We start from the raw sequence: 21,450 nt of genomic DNA on the forward strand, positions 1-21,450 counted from the left end.
TACATATGGTGTAAGTATATGTAAGTATATATGGTGGTAGAATGTAGTAACCAAAAACAGTTACTACAATCAAATTCAAAATAGCGAGGTCTTTTAGGTTTCGTTTTCTGACGTGACTGGCAACCTGTGGTTGCTCGGCAGCTGAGACTCTACTGAGTGCAATGATTGGTAGACGGCGGTGGGTGGCGCCACATGCCAAAACATGATTTCAAAACATAAACATGATTTGCAGTCTGCAAAATATTTTTTTTTTTTTTATGCAAATCATGTTTTTTTGGTTGTACTGTTGTTGGTGAGTTCAGTTTGTTATATGAACATTATTCCTGAGTCTCTGTGACATATTAGGAGGATTTTATGGCCAGTTGCTTTAGATTTATTACATAATGCACCTTTAACATATTTATGACCCAGAAATGGTTATCATTGCCCTAATTTCCTCATTTCTGCCCAAAATGCCAAGAGTTAATGTAATAATAACACATGTAAATATGGAATGTTATTGGTTTAGAAAATGCAGAACTTTACTGAATAAATGCAGTGTTAGTATTTTTTTTTTTTTTTTTTTACACAGGAAGCAAATATGTTAAATATCATGTAATTACTGATCATCTGAATCTGCAGTTCCGTCTGTCCAGCTGGGTGACGACTTAATGAGCTGAAGACTCTTGGTAAGATGTGTTAATAAACTACCGTTTGCCCAAAATGTCTTTCATATACTGTACTATATACAATATATTAGTGTCAGTCCTGCTGCACTGCCCCTACATGGCCAAAAAAAAAGTCACAAACATTTTTTATTTGACATTTGACAGGCCCTTTTCTACCTATCATATATTTAGTTATAGATAATGAATGGACTGTCTTGTCTATTAAATGCTTAACTGAGTGCAATGCTTACAATAGTTCAGCTTGTATGTGCATACTTCTCTGTACTAACGCCTGGAGATAACAGGGCTTCTGCCAAATGCATGTTTGAGTCGATGACACCAGACATGACCTTTTTCATGTTGTAAAGCAACAAGACTGTTCTGAATGGTTCACATGGAACAAAATGAAGTGCAGTACCCAGAATAAGACCACATTAACATGAATATAGAAATGTGTGAATGTGTGCATGCTTTCTACTGTCACGCTCGAGTCATACGTATTCATCAAAAAGCTTCTCCTAACAGTCATGTTGACCTCTGGTGCGTCGTCCAGAGAGACAACATGACCTCAGAGCACAAAACGCTGCTAATTGGCATGTGTACACGACGCTTCATTTGTTTACTGTTTGAATAAATTCACATTCTGCAGAGCCTGAAATACGAAAACATCCTTGTCTTATACCTCGAAGCACCCACACATCACTTTTGTGAAATTGCAGATAGTGGGGTAGTTTTGTTAGGGGCGAGTTTTTCACACGGAGGATGAGCCCAAAATCGATGGCAAACAAACATCACAGATAAACGAGACATTTACTTCTTTCAAAGCGAGAATAGCTCATTGACCAAATGCCACAAAGGCTTGCATTGTCCTTTTTTTTCCCTGCAATACAAAGCATGTTTTTCCCTTTCCCCTTAGGTGCACAATTGGAAATTGGTACTGCTGCATAATGGGTTACAAAGCGACATCCATGCATTGTGTCTTGAGATGCCTGTGCTTCATGCTTCTCCATTTGTTTAGTGCCGCTCAAGATGAAGACATAAGAAGTAAGAGTTCTTCTGTCTTCATTTTCTTCATTGTCTTCATGCTTGTTGTCCATACATTAAAAATGTCAAATGCATATAACCAGCAAAGGTGATTTTAATGTTCTGCAAATGCATTTTATTCAACATATTCCACCAAAAAATCAATGTGATGTATTGAAACCATTATTATACGCCGCTAATGTTTTATTTCCTGTCTGCCTCAGGTTGTAGGACAGCACCATGTGACTTGGTCTTTATTTTAGACGGCTCGTGGAGCGTTACGGACGTCAATTTTGAAATAGTAAAGCGCTGGCTCGTCAATATAACAACGGCCTTCAACATTGGACAGAAGTTTACCCAGGTTGGAGTTGTCCAGTACAGCGATGACCCCGTTTTAGAAATACCTCTGGGGAAGCACTTCTCCACCAAAGATCTCATCCGAGCAATGGAGTCCATTGATTACATGGGGGGAAACACGAGGACAGGCACAGCCATTAAGTTTGCAACGGACAAACTCTTTGGCCTCTCTGAACGTGGCCCAATAGGCATTTCCAGAATCGCCGTTGTCCTCACAGACGGGAAGTCTCAAGATGAGGTTTTGAAGGCAGCAGAGGCAGCAAGGAAAAAAGGAGTAATTCTGTTTGCAATTGGTGTTGGTTCAGAGACAGAAGAGGCCGAGTTGAGGGATATTGCGAACAGGCCACCTTCAACTTATGTCTTCTCCGTCGAGGACTACAAAGCTATTTCCAGGATTATACAGGTCATACGACAGAAACTGTGTGAAGGTGAGTATGTCACTGTGTGAAAATCGGGAGGGATTTTCTGCTCAAATATTCTGACATCAAATGTCTCTTTCCTGGCAATAGCAGTTGTGTTTGTCATTCTGCCTCTTAACTCTCTTCAATGTGTATGCCACTATTTTTTCTTTTTTCTTTTGCAGAGACTGTTTGTCAAGCAAAAATCCCCATTGATTCCCGTGACGAGAAGGGTTTTGATATTCTGTTGCATTTAAATTTGGCCAAAAAAGCAAAGCAAACACATGCATTTCATGGCGTCAAAGCGTACGAAGTGACGCCTCGTCTCGACTTGAGTGAAGCTACGAGGTAATAATCCTGCGTTTATACTTTCTGTGTCATCACCGGTGTGTAGCCTGTATTTAAAATATGGCTGGCCTTTTTTGTTGTCTCCGCACCACCCAGAAACCTTTTCCCCGATGGCCTGCCTCCATCGTACGTCTTCGTGGCCACGGTGAAGTATAAAGGGTCCGTGACGGCTGAGGAGTGGGACCTGTGGAGAATACAGAAGCGTGATGGCACGACGCAAATGGCGGTGACTCTAAACGGCTTGGACCGCTCCGTCATGTTCACCACGACCAGTGAAGCACCAAGCGGAACGCAGACGGTGACATTTTCTCACCTGACAGAAAAGGTAAAGTAACACAGGACAAAAAAAAGTACAAATTTGTCCTTAAAGAAGTAGGTCAGTTTTATAATTGGATGGAGTTACGCACATCTGCTTTGTGTTTTATACAAAAGAGTACACACCCTTCTCTTTCGAGTGTTTTCTTCTTTTTTTTTTTTTTTTTTTTAATTTTGGCTTTTCAGTGTTTTTCGTATTAACGACCGCTATTTTCTTTTAATTTCCAATGGCTATGAAAGCTGTTTGATGAGAAGTGGCACCAGCTGAGGCTGCTGGTCACCGAGGAGGACGTGACTCTTTACGTCGATGACCTGGTATTAGACACTTTGTCCTTGGAGCCCCCTGTTGGCATCTTCATCAATGGAAAAACCCAAGTTGGGAAGTATTACAGGAAGGAAACAACAGTGCCAGTAAGTGTGTTGATATATGTTCTGTTGTATAACTACAGTGACAATGAAATGTGTTATCTTTTAGCACCAGAGCATTTTGGACTATTTTGAGGGAACTAAACACTGAAATCACACAGCACAATTTATTACGGGGCCTCCAACTGCCTGCTGAGACGGGCACTTTTCTCCAAGGTCTTATTAATCTTTATTTGTCTCAGTTGGCATAATTTGACCAGCATTCCTGTATTTGTATGCAACATGTAATTGTTGCTGTGTTGTAATTTGCACATCAAGGCTCTTTTTGGAACATTGGAACATAATGCCTCCCCTGCGATACTAAACATAGTATTTTCAGGTCATGATACAGACAGACTCAGTTCGGCAATACATCTTTGGAGTCAAATTGTCCGTTTGATTTAAACTCTTTTGTTATGAAACAATAGGGCACATTGATGATTTAAAATTCCCCAAGACGCACATGTTAGCAGTTAAGTCTGGTTTGGCATCGGGTTGGACCATTTGTGGTAATAATGATGGTCAGTGAAATACAATACATTTAAAATAAATTCAAATGCTTCCATTTTTAAACCAAAACTCTCAGTTCGTCTACCGGCAGAACATAAAACATGTACTTCAAATAAATAATTTAATCAGAAACAGCAATAATGGTCGATGTAGGAATAGAGTATTCTTTGTGTGAACTGGTAATTCACGGCATTTCATATTATACGGCAGCCAATATTTTGAGTGTGTACTGACCCACTGTTATGGGGATCATTGGTTTTAAAGCACTTAACACACTGATTGTGCTTATGCTCTGTAATACAATCGGACATGTTACTGGAAATTCACAATTTAACCAGAATGGAATAACAAAATAAATCATTAGTTTGAACCGTCAAACCAAACCAAGCATTCTTATTCTGATAAAGAAGTTAAATTAAGCCACAGTTAGACTGATCTATGCCGGCACTCATACTGTCACACTGGCTGGAATTAATAGAAATCATATGTGATGATTAGCTTTCTGCTTACACCGAAGTAAAACAGCACTGGAGCCAGATTACAACCGACGTTATTAAAATACCAAGTAATGGAATAAAAGAGTTACAACACAACACTTTCAACCACCGAGGGAGGTCTGGCATTATGTTGCTGCTAAAAGTCCAAATAGAACATTTATCCTTCCAGTTATACAATCGTCATTTCATTTCATTAGCACCAAAGCCCTGATATAATGGAATTAAATCCTGTAAAAGCAGCCCAGCTTTTTTGTTTACTGTCTCCATCAGGTTTGGGTTTTAACAGGAAGTTCTCTTTCTCTCGCTCTTTAAAAAAAAAACAACCCCTTTTGTTTGTTCAGTTTGAAATTCAGAAACTTCGCATCTACTGTGACCCAGAGCAGAATAACCGAGAGACTGCGTGTGAAATACCCGGAGCTGTAAGTATAAGTGCGAGTGTCTGCTTTTTGAGTGTTGTTTTTTATTTCCAGTCTGAGAGCAACAAAGATGACTTCTTCTCACCTAGTCAGTCCAGCCACATCTGTTCCTGCTCTGACACGCGCCCACACTGATTTTATTATCAGTCACCTCCATATCTCATGCTGCATGGCGTGAAATGAAGCTCTCTCGCTTCATATTTCACCGCTATACTGTGTTTTTCGGTAATGTTCAGTTGCAGTGAAGCTGCAAACCTCAGCATATCACATTTAAAGCCCATCTGTTTATGCACACGATCATTTGCTGGAAGAGGAAACCGTGGCTCAGCTTCAAACATGGTGTTAGTGAAGCAGTGGCGCGTCGTTTTGTTTGCCTTGAAAACTGCCGGAACCGCAAAGCCGGTGCCAAATTAGTGTTCGCAGTGTCGGAGATGTTGGATAAAGACATGAAAAGAGAAAAGATGAGACGGTAAAACAAAACAAAACTGAAGCTTGCCAAGTAATCCCCCCCACCCCTCCACTTCATCTTTATTAATTTCTTTCTATTTCAAGGGAGACACATATTATAACTCGTTGGCAAACTCTCACAAGATTTGATTTCAAAAGAAAAATATATTTATGATTCAACTTCATTTGAACCATGAAGTTAATTATAAATGCAGTTAATTTTAAATACAGTGAAGCAGGTTATTATATACAGATTTGTGTGACTTTTTGAACAAATAATCGACAAATAAGTGACCAAATATCTCATGAAAATCATACAAATAAATATCCAAACTGTATTTACAATTTACATGTGTTTACATCATTTCAGTGCTCTAACAGTCCTGATTACACTGAACCCACTGAAGAACCTTGCGTTTGTCCGGCTGGACCACCTGGAGCTCCAGGAATGAAGGTCAGTGGATCGCTAACGTCTTGGTGTTTGTATTTGAGTGTATTTAACAATCTAAAGGAAGTGACATATACACATTATCACTCACAATTTCAACTCATTATAAGAGTTAATTAACTTTTTGGATTGGAAATGTGATGGTTTCGGTAGAGGATATTCAGGCGGTCGCTTTTTCTCGTTGGTTTATTATCGTGGCCGTGTTTCATTTCTTTTTGATTTGGTCTTTCACTTCCTCGTACGCCTCCATGGGGCATTTCAGCCTCCGAGGAGGAAAGGAACACCGCTCTAGTTGTCATGGTGAATCTGAGAATCTGCGATCGACAGCGAGGTCTGTTTGAGGAAGCCGTGTGAGCGCACTTATCCAGGACTGGTTTCACCTGGCTTGATGAATCTTGATGAGTCTGCTCATCCTGGCTTGGTCTTTGTGCAACCAACTGAGCTTGGACGCCCCCTTGTTTTGGATTCGTTGAACCAGGCTCAGTCATTCATCCTGGATATCTGAATCCTACTTTTGTGCAACGGGCCCCTGATAAGAAAATATCGCAACAACATATCAGACATTAGAGTTTGTTCCTGCCTTAGCTTTCCAACTGAGATGTGGTTAAATATTCACTCACATCAGCAGGGGTCTGTTTGGATTAAGTGTGTATTAACTCAGGAATGACATGGAAGGCTAAAAGGCTTCTGTTTGGAGAAGATAAGAAAGGATTTTGTTTTTTTTATATTAAATGTGTGCTCAGGTGATCTAATAGTTATGCGATGAGAACACGAAGTTGCACTTTAACGACACATTAACTGTTAACGACAGTCATTACACCCTGCAAACAAAGATCTTAAACACTGTGGACAGCTTAAACACGTTTCTCTCTCTGCTGCTGGACACATACTGTTTTATGAAATACAAACACACCAAAAAGCCCATCTTCTCCACTTAGGCAAATTGAGGCTTGCAGTGTGAGTGAGTCACAGTTAGTCCTTTAAGATCCTCTTGTATTCTACTTTGTCTGTGCTGAAAAACAACCCAGATCACTAAGTTAAACATTAGTCAGAATGGAAAATCACCAAGCTTTGGAATCCCTTTCTTAATTGATCGCCACGAAAAGGCTTTCAAACACAGAACTCAGAGAGATTCCCCTTGAGCAACTAAATCTTTTGTTATTAAAATGTACATGGTTTCAAACATGTATCTGCCGAGCTTTTACTTCATTTACTAATAGATCCAAAAAAAACCTGGAGCTATTCTTGGCGGGCAGATGCACCACACATTTGCCAGTTTATCGATAAATCAAATCAACATTTTGTTTGAGAAAGCGTACAGTATGCATATTAATGGCTGAGATCATGTTGCTATGATTGATATGTTGCCTCCTTCCATTTCCTATAGGGAGAACAAGGAAGCGCTGGCAAACCTGGTCAGCCTGGACCTGCTGGTGCTGATGGTAAGCCTGTGAGTACTACATAGTTCAATATACAAACATACAGTACACAACTGTCACAGCAGCATCTGAGCAAAAGCGAGACCCACTTTAATTTCCTATATCCATTAGGTCATGAGAGTTTCTGCTTGTTAAATCTGTGCGGTTATTAGCGCATCGCGGAACTCAAAACACAGCGGTAAATAAGTCTGTTTTTCCAATGTGTGGATGAAAAACATGCCTGATTATAGCAATAGTGTCAGCACAGTGGGGATTGTGTGTGTGTGTGTGTGTGTGTGTGTGTGTGAGGGAAAAATCAATCAGAAGTGAACCACAAACTCTGCTGCATAACATGATCAAAAACATAGCCTCGAGTCACTCAGACAACAGCTCACGGGATCCAAATGCTTAACAAAATGTCATTTTCTTCCCATCCTGCTTTGGTTAAATTTAAGGGTATCCCTGGTATTAGAGGGACTCCAGGGCTGCCAGGTTCACCAGGAGTAGAGGTAAAGAAAGTGTTTACTTTAATCTACCTCAACATTAAATTCTATGTCAGGAATAGAACATTTAAATCTGGTTTTCCCTTTTGTTGCATCTGCCAGGGACAGCCTGGGCTACGTGGGTACAAAGGGGAGCAAGGAAGGCTTGGTGTTTCGGTATGAAGGTCAAAAAAAGTGCACATTTATAGAACAACGTGTTTCGTTGTCATGCCGTGGCACTAGTTTATGAATAAATCCAGTGTTGTAATCCAAGTCTGTACTTCCAGGGTCCCAGGGGTGTGCCTGGATTACAAGGATCTCCCGGGCAACCAGGAGAGAAGGTGGGGGATCTCAAATAATGCCACCTACATTTCTGTTTTTCCCGACAAAGTGATCCATGTTGTTTATGTTTCGGCATGAATCCAATTTGCTGCTGCTGTATTGACTAATGCAAGTTGATATTTCATGGTAAATCCTCTTTGTTATGGGATCTAATTTAGGGATGGACAGAAAAACCCTGTTAGATGCATCAGCTTGAGCTGTTTAAACACTTGTGCATCAATCACTCTGGAAACCATATGGTATTAATATAAACCCAGGTCCCTTGGGAGCGTCCATACTGTGGGACGAGCACTCTTTGCAGTGAGCGCGCAAATGGCCATCAGAGACTTTTTAAATCTGTTGATATTTCCTGACTCTTGCTCTGCCCTTTTACTTAGTAGAGTCACACTGGCACTTTTTTTTCTTTGCTAGAGAGCTTTTTTTTTGTTTTTCTCTTGTTGCTTTGTTTTCCCCCTCACTTGCATGTTGCTCCTTGTCACTAAATGCATGTTATGTACATTGATATTTGTCTATAAATTGTCAAAAATTGACTTTTCACACAGTCAAGACTAGCGTGAGGGTTTGGACACATACATTATACAGTATGGAGGTCATATTATGACAAAACAAACCAGAAACTGAGCAGCAGCATGGTAAGAAATCAATAACTTTATCTGAAGGGGGGAAGTGCAAATCACTGCCAAGTGTCACAGAATGAATTTCCCCGAATGATGCGAGGTTAACAACACTTTAAATTCAATCCTAATCCATGGAAGGATCAATTCCAACATTTAATCATTTCTTCCTTGTGCCTAACCTACATCCCCAGAAGACTTCATCCAAATCTATCCTGTACGTTTAGAGTTACACTGCTCACAAAAAAACAGCCAAAATCACACGACCTTAATCCTAAGTGAAGGTAACAGGCCTGTGCTACATTTTGCGTCATTGTTTGACATACAGGACGCAAGTAATGCATCCTCTCCAGATTGCGTCACCCGTCTCACATCATCTTATACCTTGTAATCAATGTGACCAACGTCTGCCAGTTTGCTCCAGAGGAGAACACGGTTCATGTGAGAGAGTTCGAGTCACATTTGAAAACAGTCTCAGCTGCACGCAGACATGTCTGCACCTGGTGCAAATCCTCTCGTACCATCTGCCTCATTATTATAGATTCACTTTCAGCTGTTGGGTGCGTCAGTTAAAGTTTTTTTTCGCTTGTTTCACAGATCTGTCTTTGATCAAGATCAAATATGTCTTTCTTTTTTTTGTTTTTCTTGGGATTCGGTGTTCGTGCCAAAACACAGATACAGTGAGCATGTGGGCGAGTTACTGTTACATAATACAGTCACTCCAACCAGTTGTCGTCTTCTAACCAGAAGGTTGGGGGGCTTTGTTCCACTGCGCTGCTAGTCTAAATGCCAATGTGTCCCTGGGCAACACACATAACCCCAAATTGCCTAAAATACTGTATATCCCAAGCCAATGGGAAAGCTTGTGTCAGGAATGGCATCCGGTGTGAAACTCTGCCAAATCAACAATACATATGGGAAAAACCCATTGTGGCAACAGTTGCGGAAGTAGCAGAAAGAAAAACAAAATAAACTTCAGCTAATTCATTCATCGTGGTCAAGTAAAAACGTGTCTTGGCAAGTGTGAGAACGCTAAAGAGCATCCATGCACAAAAGTCTTCAGTCAGCAGGGAGCCACGTTCTCTTAAACCACAGGGGAATTCTTATCTTGTAAAGTCGAAGATTTTCTTCGGATACAATCGTACAAACTCACACTCCCCCAAATAGTTACCGTATTGTACGACCACCAAAGGGTGCAGTCTCATTTTCCTGGCGTAGGATCTAGAGAATGGAAACATGAGCTGTCAGCTAAATTAGGTCTTAAGTACATAATTCAGGAATACAAGAGGAAGAGAGAATGCTCGCCAATTCGACGAAGTAGTTGTTTGTGTAGACATAGACTGTGGTATTCATTCATTCATTCATTCATTCATCACCGGTCTGCGATTGATCTCTATAGTGTGAACTTACCTACTTACGGTTCATGAGGTTCTTCGGCTTGTCCTCATAGGAGAACCCCTTTTTTTGGTTCTTGGAGGGTTCGACCAAGAACCCCTTCAAAACCACTTATTCAGGAAAGGGGTTTTAAAGGGTTCTCTGGATCAAAATGGTTCTTACTGGAACCATTGGCGTTACCAAGAACCTTGAACTTGAAAAACCTTTTCTTCGGGAAAGGGTTTTTCCGAAGCAAATGGTTCCAGGTAGAACCTCAGCCCTTGTAGAGGGTCCCTTTTGGAACCCTTTCATTTCTAAGAGTGTAGCATGTGCAAAAACATAGAAACTCACTGCAGCATGAAGACAAATTAAACACAAACATTAGCAGATAGCCTCCATGTTTCTTTCTTTACCGACCTGACTGCAGCAGCACGGTTTGTTTTGGACTCGAGTTGCACAGGCAAACAGATCAGCTGTGTCGCTCACAATTACCGTCTACAAGTTGTAATACTAATAGAACGTGATAATATGGTCATGTGACCTGCTTGTTGATTTTAGCTTAACTAAAAGACAAAGACAGCGTCTTTTCATTGACTTTTGATGCAATGTGCAGAGGCCAAAATAAAAATATAGTTACCCACAAAAATCCCCAAAAGCAGCAAGTGATGAGACAATGCAGCTATGGATCAGGAGTTGACTACATTATGTATTGTTACTTACAACTGTACTTAACGGCAGGTCCTTTAAGGGGAAACTTTTTGAGGCGACTAAAATTTCCGATATAAATCTAAGACGTTTGCCTTGTTCTTAAATAGTTGTTTCCCGTGAGGAATTAAAAACCTCCGGAAATGCTGGAGCGCCTATGCCAGCAGTGTGTGCTGAGTGTTAATAATGTGTGACAGAACAAGCATTACAAGTAGATCAAGCATGCGTACGGGTGTAAGTGGCAAAACTGTTGTGTTAAGTGCTTTGAGTGGTTGTCAAGACTCGAAAAGTGCTTAAAAACACATACTATTTACAATTTGTTTATTTTGAAAATGGGAATTCCCTTGTTTTGCCGAATTTAAAACATACTGTCAATTTTTATGAGAATGATGCAGCAAAGCAATTAATTTGCTTCCAGGGAAAACAAGTTAATCGATTGCTGATGATTGATTCAATTGTTTACCTATATTAGATACTGTCAAATTAACATTTAAATCTGTGTTTGTAGGGCTCTGGAGGATCATCAGGTCCTGCAGGGTTACCAGGAAAACCTGGACAAGTGGTAAGTGGCACACAAACCAGATGTCTCAAATCAGTCTGTGACTGTGACATGACACAATAAAGTAACATAGCTTTTATTTGGATGATATTTCAAGGGTGAAAAGGGAAGTGTGGGACCTCCTGGGCCACCTGGTTATTCAGGAGAACCTGTACGTATACAGTAAATCGCTTCACATTCAAATCTTGAAATTTTGCTGTATTTTAATTCTGTGAAAATTCTTTTTCATTTCAGGGCCAACCTGGGAGAGATGGAAAGGAAGGACTTCCGGGGAGGCCTGGTCAAAAGGTCTGTCTTGACAGTTCAGGGAAATAATGGCAGCACATTTTAAAATGTGTGTTTTTTAACCATGAAAATTTAGCCATCCAGTGATTGTGTCTTTTTCTTTCCCTCCCCGTTTGAAAAGTGAACGTCGAGTACGTTCTTCATGTTTTAGGCAGATGTCTTTAAAGGGCAGCCTGTAAGAATTAGGGACATTTAATGCTGCGTACTGTGACAAGCAGAGGACTCCTCCTCCTCTCACTCCTCCCTTTCCCACAGGAAACTACAGTGGCCTTCACATACCAGAAAGCATGTTGTTCTTCTTCATTTGTGTTGTAAACTTCAAAATGTGAAACGCATGCGTTGGCTGGTTTGTCCATTTCTGGCTAGTGTTATATGAACATTATTCCTGAGTCTCTGTGACATATTAGGAGGATTTTATGGCCAGTTGCTTTATATTTATTACATAACGCACCTTTAACATGAAATGCATAATAACATTTTAATTTCTCCACTCTGTAAAGGGAGAATTTGGTGCCAACGGCATTCCTGGACTTGATGGAAGAGCGGGACATCCTGTGAGTTGTTCACACAGATGTCAATGTTTGGTATTTTCTGTTATGCTATCGCTAGAGATCCTCAATTGGACGCCTTGAAATATTATAATAGAAGATTTAATGCAAAATGTAATGCAAACTGTGCATGAAGGAAATGAAATAGCCTGTCATATTGTGAAATGGTTCAATGTCTGCGAGATAAACTATGGTCCACAAAGATCTGCACAGGCAAATGCTATTCTATTTCCAGCTCACATGATTAGCTATAAAAAAAAAAGTACTTTTTGTAACATATTCATGAAATAGATGCATGCTTTTTTTTTTTTTTTTACTTCAGCAAGACTGCAGTGTGTTAACACAGTGTCAGCAGAACAGAGAGTACCCCTGACAGGCAGTAAATTAGGGGTATTTCCCCTGAAGTTCATCCCAGGATAACCCTCTTATGTAACAAACAGACTTGGGCCATAATCTAACACAGTGAAAGTAACTCATCCAGGGAATGCTGTGTAGCTCTGGCAAATCTGTTTTAGGAAGAAAGTGTTTCAACTGGGCAGCCACCCCACGTATCATGATTGTGAGTGCTGTCCAAAAGTTAGAGATGGGTCCACAGCGATGAGTCAGTTGCTCCACAAGGCTGGAAGCCATATTCCCCACCACCACCACCACCACCACCACCAGAACAATAGAATTAGCCATGTATCCAAGACAAAAAAAAACATTAGTACTGTACTTCCTTAAGTTGAATCGATTTGATTGTGCAGGTCTAAACAGCCTATCAGTATTTTTTTTAACATAAACAAGTGTGTCTGGGTGGCTGTTTCTGTGCCACTTTAATTCATTTACTCTGCACACATGTTTCTCAAACTTTTTTTTTTGAGAGGGAACCACTGAGCATCTGCAAGTGTTTACCACAGAAGAAAGCAACTATGTTTAACTGCGCTTAACTGATTAAACCTTAAGTGTATTATTTATTTATACATCTGTAGCTGCTATTGTCCTTTTCCCCCAATTTAAAGAGCACACTGTATATCCCACTGCATTTATCAGTAAATAATCATGCTGCTTGCTCAGTGTGATCAAGTTTAAACTGCAGAATTGAAATGAAATATCGTCGTTATTTTTTTTTTATTATTGCTTTGGAGTGATTCTTATTAAGAAAATACAGCTGCTTCAATTTGTGGAACACGTTTAGTGACCTTTTGCTTTGACAGAACATTTGGCTTCATTTGTTGCTGGCACAGTGAAGTGATTATTTCCGTTCTATGAAAGGGCGTAAAATGGAACCTGCAGACCTCTCTGCTGTTTTATTAACCGTTGGGAAACACTGAAACTGAAGCATAAAATTCCAGTTGTATTTTAAAGCATGTTTAGAGAAATTTCCAAATGGGTTAACAAATGAATGAATAATTGATATAGTTCTCACATTGTTGTTGCTTTTATTATCCTCGTCCCCGTGACAGTAATACATGTTTTTTGTTCTCTCGTTCCCAGGGTTTACCTGGATTGCCAGGAACTGCAGGGCTGGACGGACAAAAGGTAAGACATTATCATATAGATGTGCAAAAGCAACTGATCTGTTAGTTTGTTCCTTCATAAATGATAACAGTTGACTGATTCTCATTTAAGGGGGAAGCAGGTTTACCTGGACTGAAGGGCTTTAAAGGAACGTCTGGCCCTCCTGTGAGTTAACGGCTGTTGGTGCTGAATAGTGTTAATCCTGAAAATGAACATTTACCAAAACCACTTCTTTGCTCTCCCCACAGGGTGAGATGGGTTTACCTGGTGTACCTGGTTTGACAGGACAAACTGGACCCAAGGTAATCCTCTATGATTATTGGAACATTGGGCTGCTGTATTAGGGATAACAAGCTACAACATTAAACTATTGTATGTCTTTAAATGGATAAACTGTGCATTATATACATTGCAAGTTAATTATTTTCCACATCACTGGGCCCTGTGAGAACTGTGACCCAGAAAAATGCATTTCAATCTACACAGCCTGCAGGCTGAATGATACTGACTCTTGGCACAGTGTAGTACATTAAAGGTGTCAACAAGTACGGATGTTGTGTGATCCTGTACTCACAAGCCCTACATCAGCCAATGGATGTAAAGCACATTATTGCACAGCAGTTTTTGAGTTCAAAACTTTGTATTTTCCTGGAAAACCCCCTCCCTCAAACTTAATCGAAAGATGCGTATGTCAGCAGCAGCATGAACATGTTTTGTTTGGTCACAGTTTTCCTAAAATACACTTGAGCACAACTCATGAACTCTCGGCCATTCCAGCAGTAGTAATTTAAGCGACAATTCTGGTACTACATGCTTTCGTCAGTGGAAATGTAAGCAGTGTGGGCTTTTCTGGTCTGGACGTTCTGTCTCCTCATCACTTTTCATTTGTTGATTTGCCTGTAATAATCCAGTGTGTGTACTGGCGCACATGTCCCACATAGTAAAAACCTAAGGACACACACAGGCATTAACAGTAAAAGGTAATAATATAGTGATATAGTGTAGATTGGACAGTTTTCACAGTATGTTTTCTGTCATGTAAGACATGTTTTATTTCATTATCAAGGGGAATAAGGGTGAAAGTGGAAGTCCGGGAGTACGAGGAACGTCAGGCCCTTCGGTATGTTTCCATTCAAATAATCTCATATAAACCAGGTGGTGCCTTAAAATACTTTAAATAAATACATTATTTGAAAGGGGAACACAGGGGAACCAGGAGTAGCAGGTCAGCCGGGGCACCCTGGCATGCCAGGCCTGAAGGGCGGCAAGGTAATTCATTTATTTTGCTTCTGTTCTATTCCTGTACTCCTGTATGAAAATGTCTACATTGTTTTCACATGAGTTCAATTCAGTTTGCTTCAACAGAAAAGTTGTAGTATGTCCAAAGAAATTTAGCCGACATACAGTAAAGTCACAACTTATATAACAACAATTGCTTTATTTTGTAGACACTATTATGTGCTTCAAAACATCTTTAAAATGATAAACTATGTTTTTACTGTTCACCAGGGACAAAGGGGAAATCTAGGTGAAAGAGGAGTGGCGGTAAGAATCATACATTATTATTCTCAGATGCTAATCCCGCAAATAACCTGACTGACCTCGGTAATGCTATCAAGACCAATAAGTGGCACTTAGAGGTTAATTGCACATCTCTGGTAGAAAATAAACATGGCCTGCATAGTATCTCCACCAAATTTTGGAGAAACTTTCTTCCAAAAAGACCCTCAAAAAAACCCATTTCCACTGGTGGGTTAAAACCACAGTAGAACTTCAAATCAAATCATTTTTGCAAGTGTGTAATTAAAGAAGTCTGAATTGGCAAATCCCTATTTTTTTGAAGGAAAATGCTGTCTTTGATTCACTGGAATCAAGATCAACATAATAAACATAGGTTTGCTGATCTAAAGACTTTGTGGATTTCTCCACTGTGCTACGCCAGAAAATGTTCAGGTCATGTAAACCATAACTGAAAGTGTATTTCAACATAGTAGATGCAATCATGTACAGTACATGCATTAAACATGTTGAATGACCTATGGACAATTGTGATGTTAATCTAATCTTTTCTCACCAGGGACTAAAAGGTGGAAAAGGAGAACATGGTCGATCGGGGGATCGAGTGAGTTTCTCTTGATCATCTTTGTTAATGACAACATTTTGTAAAGTCTATGATGTATATGACAACAATCACATATTGTGCTTTTATTCAGTGATGTGAAGTTTCTTGTTTCTTGACCGTGAAAAAAAATTCCGACTGTTGTTCTGACATTTTTAATTTGTGTATAAGGTTCAATTGAAGATAATGGTGTAGTTAAAATTAGATTTATTTAAAAAAGAAAAAAAAAAAAAACTTGACAGTCAATAGTGCCACCATGTGGCCATTTATAGGCCTTTTCAGAAAATTTAAAACTCCACTTCATGTGTCCTATATACTTCTTTTTCTTCATTTTTAATTTTAACATGTGTATATTTAATCACTTGTAGTATTTTTATCCTCTTTTCTTTTTTTAAAAAGTTTTTGGAGATGTCTTTATTCACATCATTTGCATTCTATGTTCCATGCCCTCCTAGAATGTGTTACAACTTCTTATGTGTGAGGGAATTTTGTAACCCTTGGTCAGTTATTTATTATTTATTTATTATAAACATAGAGCCATTGCTAATTGAAAGTCAAATTGTGAAAAACATGTTATTGTCAACACTGTTAGTTTCAAGGTTGACTCCAAGAGAAAACTATTGTGTTCATTCCATGCCTGGAAGAAACCAATCAGAACCTGATGCAACCAAAAACATATATAATGATGAGTAGATTATTCCTGAGAGAGTTTGTGTCTCTATTATTCTAATTAAATGGTGATAGGTCATTAGACAGATGATGCTCATCAACAGAATCCAGAACCTTCTGCACTGTTCTCTAAAACATTGATAGCAAAAATGTTCCCAACGTTATGCATGGTCCATATTTTGCAAGGGCTGGGGTTCCACTGAGCAAGGTGAACTGACCCCAGACAGTCCCTAACCCAGATAAGGCAGGGTTGTGGGGCTGCGACCCCTAGAGAGGGAGAAGTCAAAAGACAAAAACGATATTATCATTAGAGCTGCAACTAACGATTATTTTCGTAATCGATTAATATGTCCATTATTTTCTCGATTAATCGCTGAATCGTTTGGTCCATAAAATGTCAGAAAATGTTAAAGAAATCGTTGATCAGTGTTTGTCAAAGCTGGAAATGAGGATGTTCTCGAAAGTCTTATTTTGTTCACAAAGCAAAAGGATTCAGTTTTAATGATTTTTTTGTTATGAGGAGCAAAGAAACCAAGAAAATATTCACATTTTAGAAGCTAAAACTATCAGAAATCTTGTTTTAATAATGAAAAAAGCTTAAAACCGCTTATCGATTATCAAAATAGTCGGCGATTAATTTAGTAATTGATTAATAATAGATTCATCGATTAATCGTTTCAGCTCTAATTATCATTGGATGTTATCAAGATCTAGATGTAGTTCCTTGGTTTATTTTAGGAGTATGTTGTCCCTACTTTCTTTAGTTTTTAATAATGTCCCATGACTTTGATTGACAGGGCTCCACTGGTCTAACAGGACTAAAAGGAGAGGTATGTTAAGATTAATGCATTCATTCATTCATTCATTCATTCAATTTTCTTGAACTCAGCCTGTGTTATCATTATGTTGTGTTAACACTGGGTTTGTATTTTGCCAGAAAGGGACATCGGGTGATCAAGGGCAGAGAGGTCAAGAAGGCCAAATGGGACGTCCTGGACAGCCGGGTCAATCGGGCCAACCTGGCCCACGGGGTCAGCAGGGGGACACTGGTCTAGCTGGCCCACCTGGGCCAGAAGGCAGATCCGTAAGTGCATTATATACACATTGCATGACACTTATTATTATTATTATTCATTACATTTCTAGAGCACTTTACAAATTGGCCATTAGTAATTAACACATTCTCACTAGTGATGGTAAGCTACGTGTAGCCACAGCTGCTCTGGAGCAGACTGACGGAAGCGTGGCTGCCAATGTGCGCCAAACGGCCACCATCATTCATACATACTTGTTGGCTCTTGTTGAGATGTTTGATATTGACTGACATAAATAAAGATTTACTGGAGCTACACATGATCCATTGCTCTGATCACAGGAAAGTAGCATGTCGGACAGTCACATCCGGCAAATCTGCAGAGATATTCTTCAGGGTGAGTATCACCAGGCACTGAATAATGGTGTGTTTCAGTGTGTTTTCACAAGACATTTCTGAAACCTTTACATTGTCACTTATAGCCGAGCTGCCTTTGTTGTTGATGAGCAACCAGCAGAGTAGCTGCTCCCGATGCCAAAGTCGGCCTGGATCTCCAGGTTCTCCGGGTCTACCTGGGCCCCAGGGACTCAGGGGTCTTCCTGGACTCATGGGCTCCAGGGGTCAGCCAGGCCACCTGGGTCGGCCGGGGCGTCCTGGTAATATCGGGCTCAAAGGTAAGAGCAGGCATCAAGTCAGTCGGAATGTTATAAAAACTGCTTTGTGGGTAGATCTAAGAAGGACGCTTGTGTTTGCAGGAGAACCAGGCTTCAATGGTGAGAAGGGGAATCCTGGTCCAACCAGGATGGGAGACCAAGGGCCACCTGGGCAACCTGGTAAATATCATAACAAACAGAAAATCATGTGGGAATTAAACATCTCAGGGTAACCTGTGACTAACCATTTGCATGTTCCTGCCTTAAGTGTTCCCCTCCCTGCTCCCTATATCACCTCATGAATGTTTTTCGTCATTGGGGGGCATTTGAATAACCTCCCAAGGAGGTCCTCCTGGTAGTTCTGGCTCTTGATTGAATTAGATGTTTTGGGATACATGAAAGCAAGGGTTGCTGTTCTCAAAATGTGAAAAGGACGTTGGTTTGACAGCTCCTTCGATTTATGTGACAATTAGTGTCTGACTTTACTTGACCTTTATTTTATCGCCACAGGTCCAATGGGTCCCCAGGGATATGGTAAGCCTGGTCCTGCAGGTAATCCTGGACCTCCAGGTGTAAATGGAGCAGAGGGTAAGGGTGGTAATCCTGGCATCCCTGGCCAGCCTGGAGTGTGTGATCCATCCATGTGCTATAGTAGTATGATGAGGCGGGATTCTTACGGCAAAGGGCCAAACTATTGACATGGTAACTGCAGGCACCAGTCCAGAGCTGATGTGGAACAAGCAGCTATTCTCAGGAAGATCTCATCCTTACAGTTCCTCTCCTGTCATGGAAACAAAACGGACCTCTTGTGACACCTTGTGTGTGATGTCAGACTGTCAACAAAACTCCTGTCAAATGTTATCCTTTGTTTTTATGTGTGTGTGTGTGTGTGTGTGTTTGTGTGTTTTTTTACATTGTTTATGTCTTTGAACAAAGCTTTAGAGGTTTTAATGGTGTTAAGAGAACTAACAATGACTCTGATCACCTTGGACTCGTGTATGTATTTGTGTTTGGATCTCTTTCAGTGCAGTATGGCTGGTACATTTTACCATATTGCCCCCTGGTGTTGCTTTGTTGCATGTCACTGCCTAAAATGTTCACAGGCAAAGTGAATGGGTGCTATTAAACAGAAAACAGAACATGACAAACACAACTTTTATCCTTAATAACTTCCACGCTCAGAGATTTCACCATAAATTATGTCAGAATTCATCATTTTTTCAGCACAAAACTGTGAGTTTGATTTCCTGTAGCTGGCTATAAGCTGCTGTAAGCCTGTGTTCCTGAAGCATCCAGTTTGACTGATAAACACTTAAAGCCTTTTTACGTGAGCTAATACTGTGTATCATATAAGATAAATAATACCTCCCCCTATTATAAGTTCATCCACGTGTCATTTTATTCCATTTACAAAGTAAGATGTTAACATTTGAAGTTTTATGTTCCCACGGCTTACTTTTAACTACTGTAGCAGGTATTGTATTGTTTATTTATGAGTCATAATTGTATTTCAGCAGTGACATGTAGCTTTTGTAATTCTATTTGTGATATGCTTTTTTTTTTTTGTATATATTTAAAACAAACAAAACAAACTAGAATTAAACTACGTTAATGATGTCTGAACTTCCGATCATCTTCAGCTGTGTGCTCTAAGTTACAGGTTCATTAGATTTTGGATCTGTGATCTACTGTGAGATGGTTTCCACGATGTGTGCAGATCCAAAAAGGAGAGCGAGGGCGATTGGTTGATCTATATGGTGAGAACAAAGGGTTGGTTAATACACATTTGTGCATATTATGTGTTTGTTTGGGAAAAACATTTGAGTCCATCCTCAATGTCAAAGCACTTTTTGAGGGTTAAGGCGTAGAGTCAGACTTTAGTAAGTAGTGGGGATTAATCATGTCAAAGTAGCAGTGTGTGGTAGGGGTGGGTCAAAATATGAAGTTGGTGATATGTTGTCGTCCTTCCTCTTGCAATATGAGAATCGATATGCAAGGGCAAGCATTAATATATTAATTGACAAATGAAGGTGCTCTAAGTTAACACTGCATGCCAGTTTCACTCACTGGGTGTCACTACTTCATGTCTCCTCACGGCGGCGCTGCTCAATGCTCAAATGAAATAAGGGAACCCTGGCCAGGAGTTTACAGCCGGATAATAACAATAAGAGAAGCCCCATCCACGTTCACAACATAGCCTTTATGCAATTTGATCTCTCTGTTGTGAATAAATAGAGAAATCCTGCACTTTTTGTTTTAAATATCTTGATGTATCGCTATACGATTGTCTTGCAATATATTGATTATGACAGAATCATTGTATCGTGATATTATTGGTATCGTGGACCATGTATCGTGTGTCGTATTGTATTGCGAGGTACCCTGTGATTCCTAGCCCTAGTGTGTGGGATTTATTGGCATCTGTTTGGAAACTAAGCTTACCTTCAGGTAGCATAAAAACACAAAAAGCCTTCCCTAGAACTCATGTTTTGTGTTGTGGATTTTTGTGCTATTGTACAAATATTTCAGTGTAGCATTGCAGACTTTAAAGCGAGTGATCTGGGAGAGAATGACAGTTCTCCTCTGGGCTGTTAGCAGCCTTACATCATCTTCTGACAAATCACACTGCACCTGCTGTGCATACATGTCCCTGCTGTGGAAAAATACCCCCCACTGAAAACTTTCTATGCAGCAAAGACACATAAAAAGAAGTAAAGTAGTGCCGATTTACACGAGTTTGCCCAAGGACAGAACAGAGAGCCACAATCCAGATATTTAGCATTTTAAAATAACAACTTGCACATGAAACTCGGCAATCAACTACTTTTCAAGTGATCCTGCCTCTTGCTTTGAGGACAGTTTTTAATTCAAACCTATCTTTTGTGAGGTCATGTTGGCTTCTCATCAGAGCTTGAAATGACTTTTTGAGGCTCAAGACTTTTTTATTGTTAGGGTTTGGCATTTCGTTGTAATTAATGTTTGAGTAATGAACTCGAGATAGAGAGAGTATGAGAGACTCAAGAAACAAGAACTATTATGAGTGTGTACACTAGATGTCGCTGTGTGGCAGTGCATATCATGTCCATGAGTTATTTCACTTAAGTGGGAACTTCCTTTTTTTTTCTCTCCCCATGTTGGACAGCAGCCACCCATCACGCGGGGAGACCTCTGACTATTAAATGTTTTTGATTAAAACAGCGTACTTAACTTCAACACACTATTTACTTAATGCTCCTGCGAGAATGAAGCTTTATGCATAAAGGTTCTGCCTTAAATTAACCTTACTAACTCAAAGTGCTCCCTTGCTGTTTTGGGATTTAAGCAACATAATTATTATG

At 39.9% G+C, this 21,450-nt stretch overlaps 1 protein-coding gene across 1 annotated transcript; it reads left to right on the forward strand.

The window, feature by feature from the left end:
• Positions 1–1,594: 1,594 nt before the first annotated feature.
• On the forward strand, positions 1,595–19,383 carry col21a1 (collagen, type XXI, alpha 1; the record flags this gene model as incomplete). Its single annotated transcript, XM_083898078.1, has 28 exons — positions 1,595–1,691; positions 1,895–2,455; positions 2,611–2,773; positions 2,870–3,098; positions 3,329–3,499; positions 4,842–4,919; positions 5,734–5,817; positions 7,199–7,261; positions 7,685–7,738; positions 7,835–7,888; positions 7,999–8,052; positions 11,255–11,308; positions 11,403–11,456; positions 11,540–11,593; positions 12,091–12,144; positions 13,615–13,659; positions 13,750–13,803; positions 13,887–13,940; positions 14,705–14,758; positions 14,836–14,907; positions 15,148–15,183; positions 15,716–15,760; positions 17,224–17,256; positions 17,364–17,510; positions 17,802–17,856; positions 17,942–18,133; positions 18,215–18,292; positions 18,623–19,383. 28 exons carry the CDS (start codon positions 1,595–1,597, stop codon positions 18,808–18,810), a joined length of 2,877 nt encoding a protein of 958 aa, XP_083754204.1. The 3' UTR covers positions 18,811–19,383.
• Positions 19,384–21,450: the final 2,067 nt, after the last annotated feature.

Source organism: Microchirus variegatus (assembly GCF_963457635.1).
Source record: "Microchirus variegatus genome assembly, chromosome: 11".
NCBI classification, from domain to species: Eukaryota; Metazoa; Chordata; class Actinopteri; order Pleuronectiformes; family Soleidae; genus Microchirus; species Microchirus variegatus.